This window comes from Melanerpes formicivorus, unplaced genomic scaffold, assembly GCF_026170545.1.
Source record: "Melanerpes formicivorus ecotype bairdi unplaced genomic scaffold, bMelFor1.0.p_v2 SCAF_21, whole genome shotgun sequence".
Taxonomy (NCBI): Eukaryota; Metazoa; Chordata; class Aves; order Piciformes; family Picidae; genus Melanerpes; species Melanerpes formicivorus.
This window is the reverse complement of record NW_027142373.1, coordinates 12,007,232-12,025,314: the sequence shown is the minus strand read 5'-3', so window position 1 is coordinate 12,025,314 and position 18,083 is coordinate 12,007,232. Positions and strand designations below refer to the sequence as shown.

Below are 18,083 nucleotides of genomic sequence, written 5' to 3'. Positions count from 1 at the left end.
GATTCTCCCTCTCTGCTCTGGGGAGACCCCCACCTAGAGCACTGTGTCCAGTTCTGGAGCCTCTGTGCCAGGAAGGATCTGGAGGTGCTGGAAGGTGTCCAGAGGAGGAGCAGAGGGCTGGAGCTGCTCTGCTGTGAGAACTGACTGAGGGAGTTGGGGTTGTGCAGGCTGGAGAGGAGAAGGCTCCTAGGAGACCTAATTGTGGCCTTCCAGGATCTGAAAGGGGCTCCAAGAAAGCTGGGGAGGGACTTTGGAGGGTGTCAGGGAGTGATAGGACTGGGGGGGGATGGAGCAAAACTAGAAATGGGGAGATTCAGATTGGTTGTGAGGAAGAAGTTGTTCCCCAGGAGGGTGGTGAGAGCCTGGCACAGGCTGCCCAGGGAGGTGGTGGAAGCCTCCTGCCTGGAGGTGTTTGCAGCCAGGCTGGATGTGGCTGTGAGCAACCTGCTGTAGTGTGAGGTGTCCCTGCCCATGGCAGGGGGGTTGGGACTGGCTGAGCCTTAAGGTCCCTTCCAACCCTGGCAATTCTCTGATTCTATTATCCCAAGCCTTGGAGTCCCTTTCTCTGCAGGAAGGTTTGCATCACCTTGGAAGGGACCCCTAAAGGTCACCTTGTCCACCCCCCTGCAGTCAACCAGGGATATCTCCAGCTAGGATCAGGTTCCTCAGGGCCCCCATCAGGTTTCACCTCAAATGTCTCCAGGGCTGGAGCCTCAACCACACCTGTGGGCAACCTCTGCCAGTATTTCACCAGAGCTTCCTCCTGATGTCCAACCTGCTCCCGTTTCAAACCACTGCCCCTGCTCCTCTCACCACGGGCCCTTCTGCACAGCCTTCCTGTAGGTTCCCTTCTGGTCCTGGAAGGCTGCTCTAAGGCCTCCCTGGAGCCTTCTCTTCTCCAGGCTGAACAACCCCAACTCTCTCAGCCTGTCCCTTCCCTGCAGGTGAGGTCTCAGCAGAGCAGGGGGCCAGGATCCCCTCTCTCCAGCTCTGGCAATGGGCACTGGCAGCCCAGAAGGCCAATGGCAGCGCAGCTGCCATTGGCCTTCTGGGCTGCCAGTGCCCATTGCTGGCTCCTCTCCAGCTTCTCCCCACCCCAAATCTTTGGGAGAGATATCATTTGGTTCCTCTTCCCCTTTCCCAGGCTTTAGAATCCAAATTAGCTGCTTGCAGGAACTTTGCCAAGGACCAGGCCTCTCGGAAGTCCTACATCGCGGGGAGCGGCAGCGGCGTGGGGAGCAGCCACGGCACCAAGTACCCACACCCTGGCCACACTTCCTTCTTTGACAAAGGGTAAGCAAAGGGCCTGCTGGTGCCCTGAAAGGGGAGTGTGTTTCAGGAGGCTGCTTGGAGCACCAGCTTTTCATGGCTTGCTTTTAGCCTCCAGGGTGCATCCAGCCCTGGAGGGAGCCTGCCCGAAGAAGCTGTGGAGCCTCCTGTCCTGGAGAGGTTCCATGCTTAGCTGGCCCTTCATGATCCTGGGCATCCTCACAGCTCAGTTGTATCTGTGGAGCCAGGATTGCAGAAGGAGGCAATGAGCTGCCTCTTGTAACATCCAGAGCTGAGGATGCTGTGTACACCAAATAAGGCCAGCAGCTCCCCAAGGGGAATTGTGGTGGAAGTTTCCTTGCTCACATCATGGAACTCTTTGTGGTGGAGCCTGTGCTGTGTTTGGATTCCCCAGCCTTTGCCAAGTGGGAGCTTTGTTAATTCCATGGACAGCACCAGCACAGCAACAGGGCAGGCAACACAAGTGTGTTTACTCTGTGGTCATCTCTCTTTGCATGCTGGGGTTTGCTCTGCCCAGAAGAGCTCCTTGGCTTGATGAGAGCTGAAAGCCAGCTGAAGGTGGGTGACCTGTGCAGGTCTGTCAGGGAGAGTCTTCTCATTCTTCAGCAGCTGGAGCTGTGCAGGCAGGATTGCAGAAGGAGCTGTGTGTGCAGGAGGTGGCTTTTGACTGAACTGATGAACAAGTTCTTGCCTCTTGGGAAAGCCTTGGGTTTGGCAGTCTTGAGTTGCCTGAGTGAAAGCCAAGGTTGGGAATAAAGCTGTTGGGGTTACTTGTTGACATCTCCAGTCCCAGCTGCATCTGCCAGGTCAGTGGGTTCCCTGTAATCCCACATGTGCAGCCTCAGAGCTGGCAGAGGTGGTGGGGAATGAGTTCTTGCAGTTTGAATTAGAGGCTTTGGAGCTAGGGCTGTTGAGCCTGCAGGGGATCTGAGCAATACTCAGCAGGAGCTAAAGGGTGGAGGCAGGAGGCTGGGGCCAGACTCTTGTCAGTGGTGCCCAGGGACAGGAGAAGGGGCATTGGGCACAGACTGGATCCCAAAGGGTTCCACCTGAGCAGGAGGAGAACCTTCTTTGTTGTGAGGGTGCTGGAAGCCTGGAGCAGGCTGCCCAGAGAGGTTGTGGAATCTCCTTCTCTGGAGAGATTCTACCCCCAGCTGGGCACTGTGCTCCTGGGCACCCTCAGTGCTTGGGAATGAATTCTTCCAGTTGTTTGGATAGAGGCTTTGGGGCTAGGGCTGTTGAGCCTGCAGAAGAGCAGCCTGAGAGGGGATCTGATGAATACTCATCAAGAGCTGAGATGGGAGGCAGGAGGATGGGGCCAGACTCTTGTCAGTGGTGACAGCACAAAGGGCAACAGGCACAAGCTGGAACCCAGGAGGTTCCATCTGAACAGGAGGAGAAACTTCTTAGGGGGGAGGATGCTGGAGGCCTGGAGCAGGCTGCCTAGAGAGGTTGTGGAGTCTCCTGGTGTGGAGAGCTTGCAAGCCCAGCTGGGCACTGTGCTCCTGGGCAGGCTGCTATGGGTGCCCTGCTGGAGCAGTGGGGTTGGCCTGGCTGAGCTGAGCTCCCTTCCAAGCATGCTGGGGTTCTGGATATGTAGGAGGGAATACCTGAAGAAAGCTCTGGAGAAAATGTGCCTGACTCTTTGTCAGCTTGAAAGCTGCTTGAGGAGGTTCTGAGGCTGGCAATGTTCCCTTGGGGGCAGCTTGCTTGCTGAGCTGTGGGTGAAGCTGCATGGCCAAGGCAGGGCTGGCTGTGTGGCTTCCCACAAACAGTTTGGTGGCAATCTTAACCAGGGGCATTCAGGGACTGCAGAGCCAGGAAAGGTCTCCCTGGGTGCCAAGAAGTGGTTAAAGATTGACCACTGCTTCAGCAGGGAGGTTGGACTGGATGGTCTCCAAAGGTCCCTTCCAGCCCTCACAGTGCTGGGTGGGGTGCTGGGATTCACAGCTTCATCCCCTGGGACAAGCAGGTTGTGCAGGGCACAGGGGAGGTGGCAGCACTGCTTCCTGTGAAGCACGGGCAAAGCTAGTGTGCTTGTCCCTCAGCAGTGCCTGTTCTGCTCCTCTGTGACCTGCTCTCATGCTGGCTGCATCTCAGGCTGTACAGAATGCCCAGGCAGCAGTGCTGGTGAGGTGGACGTGGCCTGGGAGGGGTCTGGAGCAAGTGCCCCTGGTGTGCTCCTGCGGGGGGCAGTGCATTCCCCGCAGAGCTGGAGGTCCCCTGGGGGAGAGCAGCTCAGTGCAGGCAGCAAACACCCTCCTGGAGGACAGTGCCCTGCTTGCTTCACTTCCCCCTCAGTTCAGGGAAAGCAAAGTCATTGGTGATGCAATTGTGGCTGAGGAGAGGGCAGCTGCCTGCCTGCTGCCTGTGCCCTGCGTCAGCCACCCAGCCAGAGGCTGCTGCCAGGAGCAACTGCCCCACACAAGTGTCCTGTGACTCAGCCCTGCTGACAGCTTCCTCTGGCATACTGGGAGGTGGCTCAGCAGGAGGGGTTGCCCACAGGCCCTCGTGGGTGTGTGAGGAGCCCTGAGGAGCAGCCTCACACCGGTGTCAGCTTTGGTCGGTGTGCCTGAGCACAGCCTCCCTGCACGGGGCTCACCTCCCAGCAGACCTCCAGCCAGGGCAGTGTAATGCAGTGTTCAGCACAGCCTCAGTCCAGGCCCTGCTTCAGAGTGTGAGAGGAGCTGTTACCAGCCTGCAGAGTGCCACAGATGGAGCAGGCAGAGGAGGATGCCTCTAGGAAGCTCAGCCTGAGCTGACTTGTGTTGCTATGTGGGTAGCAGAGGGAGCTGCCATTCACAAGCTGCCATTCAGGATATTCAGAGCCACTGCTGTCTGCTGCTTTGGGAAGGAAGAGTTCAGAGGCTCTTAAAGTCAGTGCCTTGTGGGAACTGATCAGGCTTTGGGGTTGGCTGTGCCCTGCCAGGCTGCCTGGGGTCTGGGCCAGCCCCTCAGCAGTGCTCACTCTTGCTACATCTCAGGCTCAAGCTGGGATTAAAGCTGCTGTTAGGAGGCAGCTTGGCTATATCGAGTGGTGATGAATAAGCTGATTGCTGGGGGAGGGGTGGGGGCTGGGGGTCACTTAATTAGCCAGCTTGTCACCACACTTCTTATCTGGGCTGGCTGCCTGGAGGGAGCGGCAGAAGGCTTGGAAACACAGACTCCTGCAAGAGAACTCCTGCTCAGTGGGCTAGGGGAGGAGGTGGCAATGACTGATGTTTGTTGCAAGCTGTTCAGAGATCCCTGCTGCCCTCCTCTGCTCCTTCATATGCTGCCCACAGCAGGGTGCTCCACACCTCTCTTTAGAGCAGCCTTCCAGTACCTGAAGAGGCCTCCAGGAAAGCTGGAGAGGGACTGTTGACAAGGGCTGGGAGTGCCAGGATGAGGGACAATGGCTTTGAGAGGAGGGAGGGGAAGCTGAGACTGGAGATTAGGAAGAAATTCTTTAGAGTGAGGGTGGTGAGACACTGGCACAGGCTGCCCAGGGAGGCTGAGGCTGTCCCCTCCCTGGAGGTGTTGAAGGCCAGGCTGGATGAGGCCTGGAGCAGCCTGGGCTGGTGGGAGGTGTCCCTGCCCATGGCAGGGGCCTGAAGCTGGATGAGCTTTAAGGTCCCTTCCAACCCAACCCATTCTGTGTTTCTGATTCCTGCATCAGCTCCTGCTCTGCCTTGCAGCCCACTGAGGTCTGTGCACAGCAGGGCTGCTCTCAGTGTCTGCTCTGTGAAAGCCCTGCAGTGCCATCTGTCCCTGGGAGCTAACCCAAGCTGCCACACACTGACACCACCCCCGTGGTGCCTGCAGGCTGTGGCACCTCTGAGCTCCCAGCCCTGCTGGCACCGTGCTGGCAGGCCTTGAGTCCATGGTGGCTGGGCAGGAGGGGCTGAGTTGAGGCCTGCCCTTTCTTCTCCCCAGCCCCCTACTCCCCTCCCTGCCCCTAGCTGTTGATGGAGCCATGTGTGAGTGCAGAGCAGATGTGCTGCTGGAGGAACAGCTGGCTGCTGGGCTTGGGGCAGAGATGACTCAGCCACATCCTTACAGTTCCATTTCCTTCCCTTCCTCTGCCATGTTGTGTGTGAGTCTCCAGCTCCTCTCACACACCAGCTCTGTGCTGGCTGAGTGGAGCTGGGCAGCTGAAGGCTGAGCATGGCTTTAGGGGAGGCCTGGGGAACAGCTGGGCCTGGACCAAAGCACTGCTGGAGGATTGGAAACATCAGGATCTAGTCCTGTGAAGCTCAGCAGTGTCTGGTGTAAGATCAGCTCCCTGCAGGCTTGCTGCCCAGATGCCAGGGCCTGGCAGAGCAGCCCCTGAGGATCTCCTCAGGTACTTGGGGCTTGCTGTGGCAGCTGTTTTCAATTGCTTATTGACTTCCATCCAGGGCTCTGACCTTGATGGGCTCCACGGGTGCCTGGCTCTGGAGCAGCAGAGCTGAGCCAGCCTGGGGTGTCTGGGGCACTGACTCCTTGTTCACTGCTCCCTACACTCCTGAGTGTCTAAGTACTTGTGGTTGAGGCCTGGGTTTAGGTTGGGTCTGTGGATCTGTTGGTCTTTGTTGCACCAACAAACTCAGCTGGAGTGGAGCAGCAGCTCTGCCTGCTCTCTTGCAGCAGCCCTGTAAAGCCTGGAGGTGTTTGTGCTCCCCCCAGCAGGCTGTCACATCAGCTCTGCTCTTCCCTGGGCCACCTTACAACAAAGGTTTCCCTGGAGAAGAAGGAGCTGTGGGCAGCTGAGCCGCAGGTGAGCAGCCCCAGGGGCTGCAGGGGGCTTTGCAGTGCCCTGCTGCGCTCAGCCCGGGGGCAGTGCCGCTGGGCCCTCACCCAGGCAGGGCTCAGAGGAGGGAGAGCCTGCTGAGCTTTAGTAGCAGCTGTGCTGGGCCCCAGGCCTGGCAGGCAGGGCTCTGCCCCAGAGTGTCATTTGTGTGTGCATAAACTGTTGTGTTTCTCTCCCCCAGGCGGGACAAGGTGCTGTTCCCCACCCTGGTCATGGGTAATGAATCCATTTGCACTGGTGGTAGCTGCATGACTCTAACAGGGGCTGGGGCAGAGCTGGGCCTGTGCTAACTGCATGAGGGACTTCTCTCACTCCAGCATCACAGCCTGAGCTGTCTCCTCCCTATCTCCTCACTTCAGATAAACCTCTGGTGCTGTGACCTGTTGCAAGCATGAGAGTGAGTGCTGCTTGCCTTCTCCCTCTGCTCAGTGTTTGCTCAGCTGCCTGCATGGTGGTCATTGTCTGGGGCACATCAGGCACAGGATGACTCACAGGACCACAGAGTGCTTTGGGTGGGAAGGGACCTTTCAGGCTCACCCAGTCCAACCCCTGCAGCCAGCAGGGACATCTGCAGCTGGAGCAGGCTGCTCACAGCCCCAACCAACCTGACCTGCAATGCTTCCAGCCAGGGGGCAGCTCCAGCCTCTCTGGGCAGCCTGGGCCAGGCTCTCACCACCCTCAGCAGAAAAAATACTTTCCTTCCTTCTGGCCTAAATGCCCCTCTCCAGTCTGGACCCATCACCCCTTGTGCTCTCACAGCTGCCCTGCTCAGAGCTCAGTGTCACTGCTGCCCCTTTGGCTCCTGTTGAAGTCAGTTTGCCCTGTGGCTGTGCTTTCCCTTCAGCTCTTTTTGGCTCTCTCCTGCTGAGCTTGGTTGCCGTGGTTCTGGCTGATGGGAAGCAAACACAAGCACAGATGTGCTGGGGGCTGGCCAGGAAGCAGGGGGAGAGGACAGTTTGGTCTGAAGCTGTGGGTGGAGACAGCAGAGCTCCATGTTCCCATCCCTGGAGGCAGCTGGGGGGAGGCTGTGCAGGTGCTGGGGTCTCAGGCTCTGGGGAGGGCACAGGGAGTGGCTGAAGGTCAGACTAATGCCATGTGTGCCTCCCGAGGGAGCAGGGAGGTTTGTCCCTGCTGCCAGCAAGTGCAGGTCCCTCCCAGCCTCACCTGCTCCAGCCTTGTCCCCATCCTCCTCCCTGCATCTCTCTGCTGGGTGTTCCTCAGCCTGCCTGTGCTGTGACTGCTCCTGGGGAGAGGGAGTGCCTTTCCCTCCTCTTTCCTTGTGGGGCCACTCTCCACCCAGGCTTTGTGCACATCCACTTGCTCCTCAGGCTGGGCTGTTCAGCTGCAGGAGATCTACAGACTCACAGAGTGGTTTGGGTTGGAAAGGACCTCAAAGCTCATCCAGCTCCAACCCCCTGCCATGGGCAGGGATGCCGCCCACCAGCCCAGGTTGCTCAAGGCCTCATCCAGCCTGGCCTTCAACACCACCAGGGAGGGGACAGCCACAGCCTCCCGGGCAGCCTGTGCCAGAGTCTCCTGACCCTCACTCTAGAGAATTTCTTCCCCATCTCCAGTCTCAATCTCCCCTCTCCCAGCTCAAAGCCATTGTCCCTCATCCAGGAGGGTGGTGAGAGCCTGGCACAGGTTGCCCAGGGAGGTGGTGGAAGCCTCCTGCCTGGAGGTGTTTGCAGCCAGGCTGGATGTGGCTGTGAGCAACCTGCTGCAGTGTGAGGTGTCCCTGCCCATGGCAGGGGGTTGGAGCTGGCTGAGCCTTGAGGTCCCTTCCAGCCCTGGCAGTTCTGTGACTCTCTGATCCTGTCCCTCCCAGCCCTTGTCACAAGTCCCTTCCCAGCTCTCCTGGAGCCCCCTGCAGGTGTTTCTAAGGTCTCCCTTTCTGCTGAGGCTTTGTTGGACAGTTGAGGAAGTTTAATGAGTAAAAATCTCTCTTTAGCAGTCAGGGCACAGAGTGGCTGGACATAGGCACAAACTGCAGGCTGCTGTAGGGACAGGCAGTGGGCAGCATCCCTCAGGCACAGCTGCTGGGGACACTTCCAGCAGGCAGTGGAAGCTGTTGGCTCCATTTGCAGCACCAGAGCCTAGTTCCTCAGCAAGCCCAGAGTGAGGGCAGCACAGGGGCCTCACAGGGCATGTGGGGTGAGGGCTGAGGGCCAGGAGGTGAGGCAGAAGCAGGACTGGAGTGATCTGGCTGGAATCAATCCCTGTCCTTGTGCTGGCTCCCCAGGGTCAGGCACAGGCCATTAGGGAGCCAGCACAAGGACCTCCCTGCCCAGCTCACCTCAGGGAGCCTGGGCAGGAGGCTCCTAGCCCCTTCCAGTTGTCCTTTTCCATAGTTGCTGTGTTTAATGTATTTCTGTTTCACCTCAGCTCTGTTCCTAGCTGCAGCAGTGCTGATTTGCTTCCCTTTTTTGGTGCATTTTCATGTTCCTGATGGAAGTCCCTGGCTGGGTAAGACCTCAGTGAGCTCAGCCATGACACCAGCTTCCAGTTCTGCCCCAGCTGCTGCTGCTTGTGCCAGCCTTGTCCTGTGCCCCACTCACTGAGCTGGTTCTCAGCAAAGCAAAGCTGTGTCTTTGTCCCTGCACTGGGGGCAGGTTTGTGCTGGCAGGATGTGCTGAGCAGCCCAAGGTGCCAGCACCAGCAGCTGAGCCGGGGGGAGGCAGCTGCCAGCAAGCTCTCACCACTGCCCTCCTGCTTGGCTTTTTCTATTGGCAAAGAAAGGGAAACCTCCAACAGCTTCCCAAGGGGTTGCCACCTTTCCCTCCTTCAGCAGAGAGCCTGCTCCTGCCTCTCCTGAGCCCTGCGAGCCCTGCAAGCCCCCTGAGACCTGCAGCCCCGCCAGCCCCACAAGCACTGCAGCTCTGTGAGCTCTGCAGCCCTCTGAGCCCCCGAGCCCTGCAAGCCCCCCCTGAGCCCTGCAAGCCCTCCCTGAGCCCTGCTGGCCCCGTGAGCCCTGTTAGCCCCGTGAGCCCTGTTAGCCCCGTGAGCCCCGCTGGCCCTGTGAGCCCCGCTGGCCCTGTGAGCCCCGCTGGCCCTGTGAGCCCTGCAGCCCTGTGAGCCCTGCAGCCCTGTGAGCCCTGCAGCCCCGTGAGCCCTGCAGCCCTCTGCAGCCCCGTGAGCCCTGCAGCCCCGTGAGCCCTGCAGCCCCTGAGCACTGCAGCCCTGTGAGCCCCGTGAGCTCTGCAGCCCCTGAGCCCCGCTAGCCCTGTGAGCCCTGCAGCCCTCTGCAGCCCCGTGAGCCCTGCAGCCCCTGAGCACTGCAGCCCCTGAGCCCTGTGAGCCCCGTGAGCCCTGCAGCCCCTGAGCCCCGCTAGCCCTGTGAGCCCCGTGAGCTCTGCAGCCCCGTGAGCCCTGCAGCCCCGTGAGCCCCGTGAGCCCTGCAGCCCCTGAGCCCTGCAGCCCCGTGAGCCCTGCAGCCCCGTGAGCCCCGTGAGCCCTGCAGCCCCGTGAGCCCCGTGAGCTCTGCAGCCCCGTGAGCCCTGCAGCCCCGTGAGCCCCGTGAGCCCTGCAGCCCCGTGAGCCCCGTGAGCTCTGCAGCCCCGTGAGCTCTGCAGCCCCGTGAGCCCTGCAGCCCCTGAGCCCCGCTAGCCCTGTGAGCCCTGCAGCCCCGTGAGCTCTGCAGCCCCTGAGCCCCGCTAGCCCTGTGAGCCCTGCAGCCCCGTGAGCCCTGCAGCCCCTGAGCCCCGCTAGCCCTGTGAGCCCTGCAGCCCCGTGAGCTCTGCAGCCCCTGAGCCCCGCTAGCCCTGTGAGCCCTGCAGCCCCGTGAGCTCTGCAGCCCCTGAGCCCCGCTAGCCCTGTGAGCCCTGCAGCCCCGTGAGCTCTGCAGCCCCTGAGCCCCGCTAGCCCTGTGAGCCCTGCAGCCCTCTGCAGCCCCGTGAGCCCCGTGAGCCCTGCAGCCCCTGAGCCCCGCTAGCCCTGTGAGCCCTGCAGCCCCGTGAGCTCTGCAGCCCCTGAGCCCCGCTAGCCCTGTGAGCCCTGCAGCCCTCTGCAGCCCCGTGAGCCCCGTGAGCTCTGCAGCCCCGTGAGCCCTGCAGCCCCTGAGCCCTGCAGCCCCGTGAGCTCTGCAGCCCCTGAGCCCTGCAGCCCTGTGAGCCCTGCAGCCCCGTGAGCCCCGCGAGCCCTGTGAGCCCTGCAGCCCTCTGCAGCCCCTGAGCACTGCAGCCCTGTGAGCCCTGCAGCCCTCTGCAGCCCTGTGAGCTCTGCAGCCCCTGAGCACTGCAGCCCACTGAGCACTGCCTGGCTCACGCTGGTGAGCACCTGGGGCACTCCTGCTGCTGCCCTGGCTCTGCCATGGGCCATGGCTTCCTTCCTTGCTTTGGCCAGCACTGGATTGTGACACAAATGCTTCAGGCCGAGTCCTGCCATGTCCCTGTGGCCTCTGGGCTGAGCACCTGCTTGCTCCATGGCTTCTGGCCCTGGGCAATGGAAAGGGGCACCCCAGCTGCCTGAGGTGCCTCTGAGCAGGAGCTGAGGGGTTGGCAGACACTGCCTGCAGAGGTGGCTCTGTTGGATGGTGGCAGCTGCAGGGAGATGTTCTCCCCCCAGGCAGAGTCTGGGTGCTGGAAACACAGTTTGAGAGAAGCTCATGGCCCAGACACAGCAGTGTTTGAGCAGTTGGTGCTGCTTGCCAGGGCCCTTGTGTGCAAGGCAGTGAGGAGCAGGAGCAGGTCCAGAGAAGGGCAACAACACTAAGGAAGGGTCTGAAGCTGCTGGGGAGGAGCAGCTGAGGCAGCTGGGGGGGTTGAGCCTGGAGCAGAGGAGGCTGAGGGAGACCTCATTGCTCTCTGCAGCTCCCTGAGAGGAGGCTGGGGCCAGGTGGGGGCTGGGCTCTGCTCCCTAGTACCAGGTGATAGGACCAGGCCAGGCAACCTGAAGCTGCACCAGGGGAGGCTCAGGCTGGACATGAGCCTCCTCCTTCCCCCAGATGGCTGTCAGGACCTGGCCCAGGCTGCCCAGGGCAGGGGTGGAGTCTCCATCCCTGGAGGGGTTTCAGAGCTGTTAGATGTGGTGCTGGGGGCCAGGGGTTGGTGGTGCCCTGGCAGGGCTGGGTTCAGGGTTGGCCTGGGTGATCTTTCCTATCCTAAGCAGCCCTGTGGTGATGTGTCAGGGGGCACAGATGGTGGCAGGCAGCTGGCCTGGTGCCAGGGGGTTGAGCCCTGCAGGCATGTGGCTGCCTCTGCCCAGCTTTGGGCATTGCTCTGGGCACAGGGAGTCAGTGGGGCACGGGGGCCAGCTGCCTGGGGAGCATTTGCCATGGGCCTGGAAGGGATCAGTTGTGCTCTGCAGCCTGCCTGCCCCACCATGCCCTGCTGGGAGAGCCTGGTGCAGGTGAGTGCTGGGTTCAGGCAAGCTGCAGACCTGCTGAGGGGGCTGGTGCTGGCAGGGGGAGGCACTGCCCCCGGGGTGCCTGTCAGGCACAGGGAATAGCTCTGAACTGGGTGCAGGAGCTTGGCTTCAGCACAGCCTCCAACAGCAGCACCCCAGGCTGCTGGCAGCCCTTCCAGAGAGGTGAACGAACACCTTGCAGGCCTGGCTGGTGGTGATGCTGCCTTGGTTTTGGCAGTGCTCCCCTCCCTGTGCTCCTCAGCAGAGAGGGCAGAGCCATGCTGGCAGCAGGCTGCTCCCTGCCCCCACACCCAGTGTCTGCCCCTCAGCCTCTTCAGGAGTGGTTCAGGAGGCTCTTCCCTTGGGAGGTGAATCCAGGCAGCACCTGAGTGGGAGCTGAGGCCTCCAGCTTCCTGGGCAGGAGGTGGAGAAAGTTTCTCCCTGCTCTGGTGTGCTCCAGGCTGGTAACAGTGGGAGGGGAAGGGCAGAGCCCAGCTCTGGGTGAGCTGCTGGGATTGGAGCTCTTTGCCAGCTCCCCTGGAAGGGGTTTGTGGCTGCTCCTGGCTGTGCTGCAGGCACTCTGCGTCCCTGGAGCAGGATCTGTAGGCTGGTGAAGGTGAGCAGCCCAGGAGCAGTGTGCCATGGGAACAGCCCTGCTGTGCCCTAGGGCCATGCTGGTCCCACAGGCAGTGATGGCAGCAGGGGGGAAGTGGTCCTCTGGGTGCTGGCACTGGTTGCAGCCTGGCACCCCAGAGCCACCAGCTCCTGGGTTGGCTTTTTCCTGCTCAGCAGAGCCCTCACTTCTTGCTTTCACTCACCTCAGCTCTGAGCTCAGCTCCACAAGCTGTGTGCTCAGATGTCCCTCCCAGGTGCAGCTCTGCCAGCAGAGACCCAGATGGCATCTCCTGGGGAGCTGGGGGCCCAGGCAGAGCTGTCAGGTGCTGCAGCTGGGACCTGTCCTGCCCTGCCAAACCAAGAGGAGGGCAGGGGGCTGGTTCTGGGGCAGCCCTGAGGGGGGACTTGCTGTCCTGATTCAGGGGTGCAAGCCCTGGTGGAGGTGGGGCCTGAGCCTGGGTGGCTGCTGGGTGCTGAGCCTAACCCCAGCTGAGCTCCAAAGCTGCTGCAGAGCAGAGGTGGAAGAGCTGTCAGCCCCACCTCCTCCCCTCCCAACCCACCAGGGACCAAGGGCTCCAGGCCTTCCCCCACCTACCTCCTCCAGCCTGGGGAAGAGGGGACCCCAAAGCCATGGGTCCTGGGGGAGTGGAGGCAGCCAGAGCCCCAGCTGCACCACAGCACAGGGGCAGCCCTGCTGTGCCCCTGCTCTCTCTCCAGCCCACTGTGGGGCAGAAGTTGGGCAGCAGCCAGGAAGAAGGACTTGGGGACAAGCAGGGAGCTGGCCCCAGCCCAGCTGCACACCGCTGTGACCACATCTGTCCAAGTCTTTCCCCTCTCTCCAGCTCTGGCAATGGGCACTGGCAGCCCAGAAGGCCAATAGCAGCTCAGCTGCCATTGGCCTTCTGGGCTGCCAGTGCCCATTGCTGGCTCCTGTCAGCCCCCAGGAGCCAGGGAGAGGAGCTGCAGCCCCCAGGAGCGGTGCCGGTGCCGGTGCCGGGCAGCGCTGAGCCGCGCTGCCGCTCTGCCGCTCCCTAACCTCCTTTCTCTCCTTGCTTTGCAGGGCAGTGAACGGCTTTGACCAAGGCCCCCCCGGGCTGGGCTCGTCCCGGCCCTCCTCGGCGCCGGGCATGCTGCCCCTGAGCGTATGAGCCCGGGCAGCTCCCTTGGACTTGGAGGCCTTGTCTGGGCCCAGCAGCACCAGCTCCGCTCCCAGCTCCGCTGCCAGACCCCCACCGCTCCGCCCCTGCTGCCGGGGGTCCTGCTGCCGGGACCCTGCTGCCGGGACCCTGCTGCCGGGGTCCTGCTGCCGGGGGCCCTGCCCGTGGCGGTCTGATGCCGGCAGCCTCCTGCCCGGGCCCCGCAGCAGCCTGGCTCTGCAGCCGCCGGCTCTCTGCTTTAGCTCCTCCCCGGCTCGGGTTTGGCACCGCGCGGGGGTGGCCACCCCTCCTCGAGGCCCCCTTGCTCCCTGCCTGCTCAGCACCCTGCCCTTGAGGCTGGGCAGCTGCTGCCCTCCCGGGCCCCCCGCAGAGGGACCCTGGGCGAGGCTGTGCCGTGGCCCTGGCACCTGGTTCCAGGTAGGTGAGTGAGTTCCTGCAGCTGGGCAGCTGCAGCTGGGAGGTGCAGGGCTGGCAGAGAGGAGAGGAGCTCCACGCAGCCCGGCCTGAGCAGCCCTGGCTCTTGCTGGCTGAACCCCCTGGGGCCAAGGCTGAGGGGGGGCTGGAGGAGCTGGGTGGCAGCTCGGGGGGGTGGCTGTGATGGGCACAGGACAACCCCCCTCAGCCCCTGCCTCAGCGTGAGGGAGCAGGGCTGGGTGGTGCTGCTCTGGCACTGCAGGGCTGTGCTGAGCTGCTCTCAGTGCTGCAGCACAGCCCCAGCCCGGCCCTGTTCCCTGCAGCTTCTGCCCCTTGCACAGCAGGGGCTGTGGCTGGGGGGTTGGGGAGCCATTGCCCCAACTGCCTGCCCTGCTCATGACCCCCGTGCCCATGCCCACCCTCCTCAGCCCTGTGGGGCCCGGGGCAGGATCTCACAGCCTCCCCCCTGGGCTCCTCTGCCAGTCCTGTGCAGCTCTTGTCCCTTGTGGCTCTGTGTGAGTTCTCTCTGTGCCTCGGAGCCGGGGTGGGGGGTGGGGGTTAGAGTGAGGCAGCAGCTCCAGGGGGGCTTTGCTCTGGGCCTTGGCACAGGGTCATGCCCAGGCTGCTCCCTCCTTGGTTTCTTTACCAGTGCTGAGAAGAAAGGCACCAAACCAACCCAGCCCCAAGGGCCCCAGGAGCAGGGGAGGGGGTGGGGGTGTGGAGGGGGGGCCTGGCCCGGGGGGGTTGTGCTGGTCCTTTGCTGTGCATCCTCTGCTGCAGTGACTGTTTACAGGTGTGGGGTTGTACATAGGTTTGTACCCAGGAGAGCTGTGCCTCAGAGCTTTGTACAGACCCTTGGCCTTTGTAGCTTTATTTATTCTGAAGCTCCAGGGCCTGGTCCAGCAGGGCAGGGCCAGGCTGCTGCAGTGACCCAGAGCAGGAGCTGGTGTGAAAAAACAAACCCAACTGAGAATCACCTTCCAGAAATAAAGCTCTTTTAATGTGGAAGCCCTGCAGCTGGCAGCACTGCTGCCCCTGCCTGTGCTCTGTCTGGGGGGGGGTGTGTGTGTGGGGTGTGTGTGCCCTGGAGCTGCCTGGGGCTGTGCAGCTCCTGCAGCAGTCACTCTGTGCCCAGGAGGGGAACAGCCACTGCTGGAACCAAGGCTGAGCATTTCTTCTCTCCTCTCCTCTTGGCAGCTTGGCTTTCAAGATCTGGTCGTGGGAAGAGCCCAGGGAGGTGTTTGGAGGCCTCCAGCTGCAGTCACCCAGAGGAGTTTTGGCTCCTTGAGCAGCTAAAGGAGTTTCCTCTGCAGGGGGCTGGGCTTAAATCCTTCCCCAGCCTGCTCCTTCCCTGCCCCTGAGGCTGACACAGAGCTGGGCACCCCAAGGGCCCCTCCCCACAGCCTGCTCCTTCCCTGCCCCTGAGGCTGACACAGAGCTGGGCACCCCAAGGGCCCCTCCCCACAGCCTGCTCCTTCCCTTCTCCTGAGGCTGACACAGAGCTGGGCACCCCAAGGGCCCCTCCCCACAGCCTGCTCCTGCTCCCAGCTCTGGCTATCAGCCTGGGGTCAGTACTGCCTCTCCCTTGTCCTGGGTTTTAGCTCCAGCCCTGGAGCTCCTGAGCCACCACAGTGGGGCCCTGAGCCTGGGGCAGCTGGGTCAGCAGCTGCTGCCCACCCACAGCTCCTCCTGCCCCTGCCCAGGCTGGGCTCTGCCCCATCCAGGTCCTCCCCAAAAGCCCCAGCTGCAGGTGGCAGAAGCAGGCCTGCCCTGGGGCCTGTGAGAGCCAGGGCTGGAAGTAGGGAGAAGCCTTCCTCAGCCCTTCTCTCAGCACTGCTGCTGGCTGCTGCTCTTCGTGCAGGGAAAAAGCCTCTTGAGGACAAGGTGCCCAGGACCAGGCAGGGCTCCAGGAGCTGGATCCTTGGTGTGGGGAAGCCTTCAGAGACCAAGAAGCTGGAACCACAGGCAGCCTCTAGTCCAACCCCTGCAGCCAGCAGGGACATCCCCAACCAGAGCAGGTTGCTCACAGCCCCAACCAACCTGACCTGGAATGCTGCCAGCCAGGGGGCAGCTCCCAGCTCTCTGGGCAGCCTGGGACAGGCTCTCTGCACCCTCGGGGTCAAACACTTCTCACCTCTCTCTGGTTTCAATCACCTTCTTGCAGTTCCAAACCATCCTCTCCTGTCCTGTTACAACAGGCTCTGCTCAGAAGCCTGTCCCCAGCACTGCAAGGACACCAGAAGGTCTCCCTGGAGCCTTCTCTCCCGGCTGCCCAAGCCCAACTCTCTCAGCCTGGCCTCCCAGCAGAGGGCTTCCAGCCCTGCCAGCATTGCTGTGGCCTCCTCTGGCCCACCCCACCTCAGCTCCCCCAGCCCCTTGCTGTTGGTCCAAACCCTCATGCCCCTCAATCCCATGTTTTAATCCCCATACTCTCTCCCTGGGGTGGCTGAAGCCGCAGCCTGGTCCCTGTTTGCTGTGCAGACAGCAAAGCAACCTTCACCCAGCTGTGGAGCCAAGCAGGGATCAACTTCAGGGCCCTGCTGCCTGCAGCCTCAGGCTTAACCCCTCATGGCCAGAGCTCTGGTCTGAGGCTGATGATGGGACACCCACACATGGGCACTGCAGCACAGGACACACACACACACACACACACGAGCTGCAGCACAGGGCACACACAGACACACACACACACAAACAGAGGAGCTGCAGCACAGGGCACACACACACACAGACACACACAGAGGAGCTGCAGCACAGGGTGCACACACAGACACACACACACACAAACAGAGGAGCTGCAGCACAGGGCACACACACAGACACACACAGAGGAGCTGCAGCACAGGGTGCACACACAGACACACACACAGAGGAGCTGCAGCACAGGGCACACACGCACACACACACACAGAGGAGCTGCAGCACAGGGTGCACACACACACAGACACACACAGAGGAGCTGCAGCACAGGGTGCACACACAGACACACACACACAGAGGAGCTGCAGCACAGGGCACACACACACACAGACACACACAGAGGAGCTGCAGCACAGGGTGCACACACAGACACACACACACAGAGGAGCTGCAGCACAGGGCACACACACACACAGACACACACAGAGGAGCTGCAGCACAGGGTGCACACACACACAGACACACACAGAGGAGCTGCAGCACAGGGTGCACACACACACAGACACACACAGAGGAGCTGCAGCACAGGGTGCACACACAGACACACACACACAGAGGAGCTGCAGCACAGGGTGCACACACACACAGACACACACAGGAGCTGCAGCACAGGGCACACACACACAGGAGCTGCAGCACAGGGCACACACGTGAGGGTGCTGAGGAGAGGCCAGAACCGTTTCAAGGCAGGACTGGTGGCTGGGGCTGTGCTGTGGTGCTGGAGGTCAGCAGGAGGTGGCAGAGCTCCCCCTGTGCTCCAGCACCTCCTTGCCATTGGTGCTCAGCAGCTCAGCCCCGAGCAGGCCCCTCCTGCTGTATCACACAATCACAGCACATGAGAGGCTGGACAGGATCTCCAGAGATCGTCCAGAGCAGCATCACCCAGGGCAGGCTGCACAGGAATGCAGCCCGGGAGGGGTTGGAAAGGCTCCAGAGAAGGAGACTCCACAACCCCCCTGGGCAGCCTGCTCCAGGGCTCTGGCACCCTCATTGTAAAGTTTCTCCTCATGTTGAGCTGAAACCTTCTCTGTTCCAGTTTGCATCCATTGGTCCTTGGCTTGTTCCTGTGCACCACCCAAAAGAGCTTGGCCCCCTCCCCTTGCCCCCCACCCCTCAGATACTGATAGACATTGATCAGATCCCTCTCAGCCTTCTCCTCTCCAGACTAAACAGCCCCAGGGCTCTCAGTCTCTCTTCAGAGGGGAGTTGCTCAAGTCCCCTACTCACCCTTGTGGCTCTCTGTTGGACTCTCTCCAGCAGGTCTCTGTGTCTCTTCAACTGGGGAGCCCCAAACTGGACACAGTGCTCCAGGTGTGGTCTGAGCAGAGGGGGAGCAGAACCTCCCCAGCCCTGCTGGCCACACTTTGCTTGCTGCACCCCAGGATCCCCTTGGCTCTCTTGGCCACAAGGGCTCATTGCTGTCCCATGGAGACCTTGCTGTCCACCAGCACTTCAAGGTGGAGCTCCAGCAGGGCTGTCCCCAACCTGCCCTGGTGCCTGCTGCTATTCCTTCCCAGGGGCAGGACCCTGCCCTTGCCCTTGTGGAACTTCATGAGGTTTGCCTTCCCCCAGCTCTCAGCCTGTCCAGCTGTGGTTGGGTGGCTGCAGAGCCTGACAGGTGTCAGGCACCCCCCACCCAGCTACAACAGAAGGAGAAAGAGCCCAAGCCAAGCCCCCAGCAGACAAAGCAGGAAGAAGGGAGAAGCAGCTTCCAGTCATTCTCGTTTATTAAGCTCTATGCCAGCCTCAGGAGGTGACTCTTCCCGGAAGGAACCAGAGCAGGCGGCCGCATC

The 18,083-nt window shown here is 61.7% G+C and overlaps 1 protein-coding gene across 4 annotated transcripts in view; it reads left to right on the top strand.

Moving 5' to 3' along the window:
- The window catches only part of NDEL1 (nudE neurodevelopment protein 1 like 1), a 41,965-nt gene extending 27,367 nt beyond the window's left edge, over positions 1–14,598 (top strand). For 2 of the 4 annotated variants that reach the window (XM_068151616.1, XM_068151618.1), the window contains exons 8-11: positions 1,145–1,293; positions 6,243–6,277; positions 8,447–8,527; positions 13,080–13,102. In XM_068151616.1, coding sequence (XP_068007717.1) covers positions 1,145–1,293; positions 6,243–6,277; positions 8,447–8,527; positions 13,080–13,087 — 273 coding nt within the window. In that variant the 3' untranslated portion in view covers positions 13,088–13,102. Of the gene's footprint in view, positions 1–1,144; positions 1,294–6,242; positions 6,278–8,446; positions 8,528–13,079 lie in introns of all 4 variants that reach the window. The other 2 variants (XM_068151620.1, XM_068151619.1) reach the window with 2 other exon arrangements.
- The last annotated feature ends 3,485 nt before the right edge of the window (positions 14,599–18,083 follow it).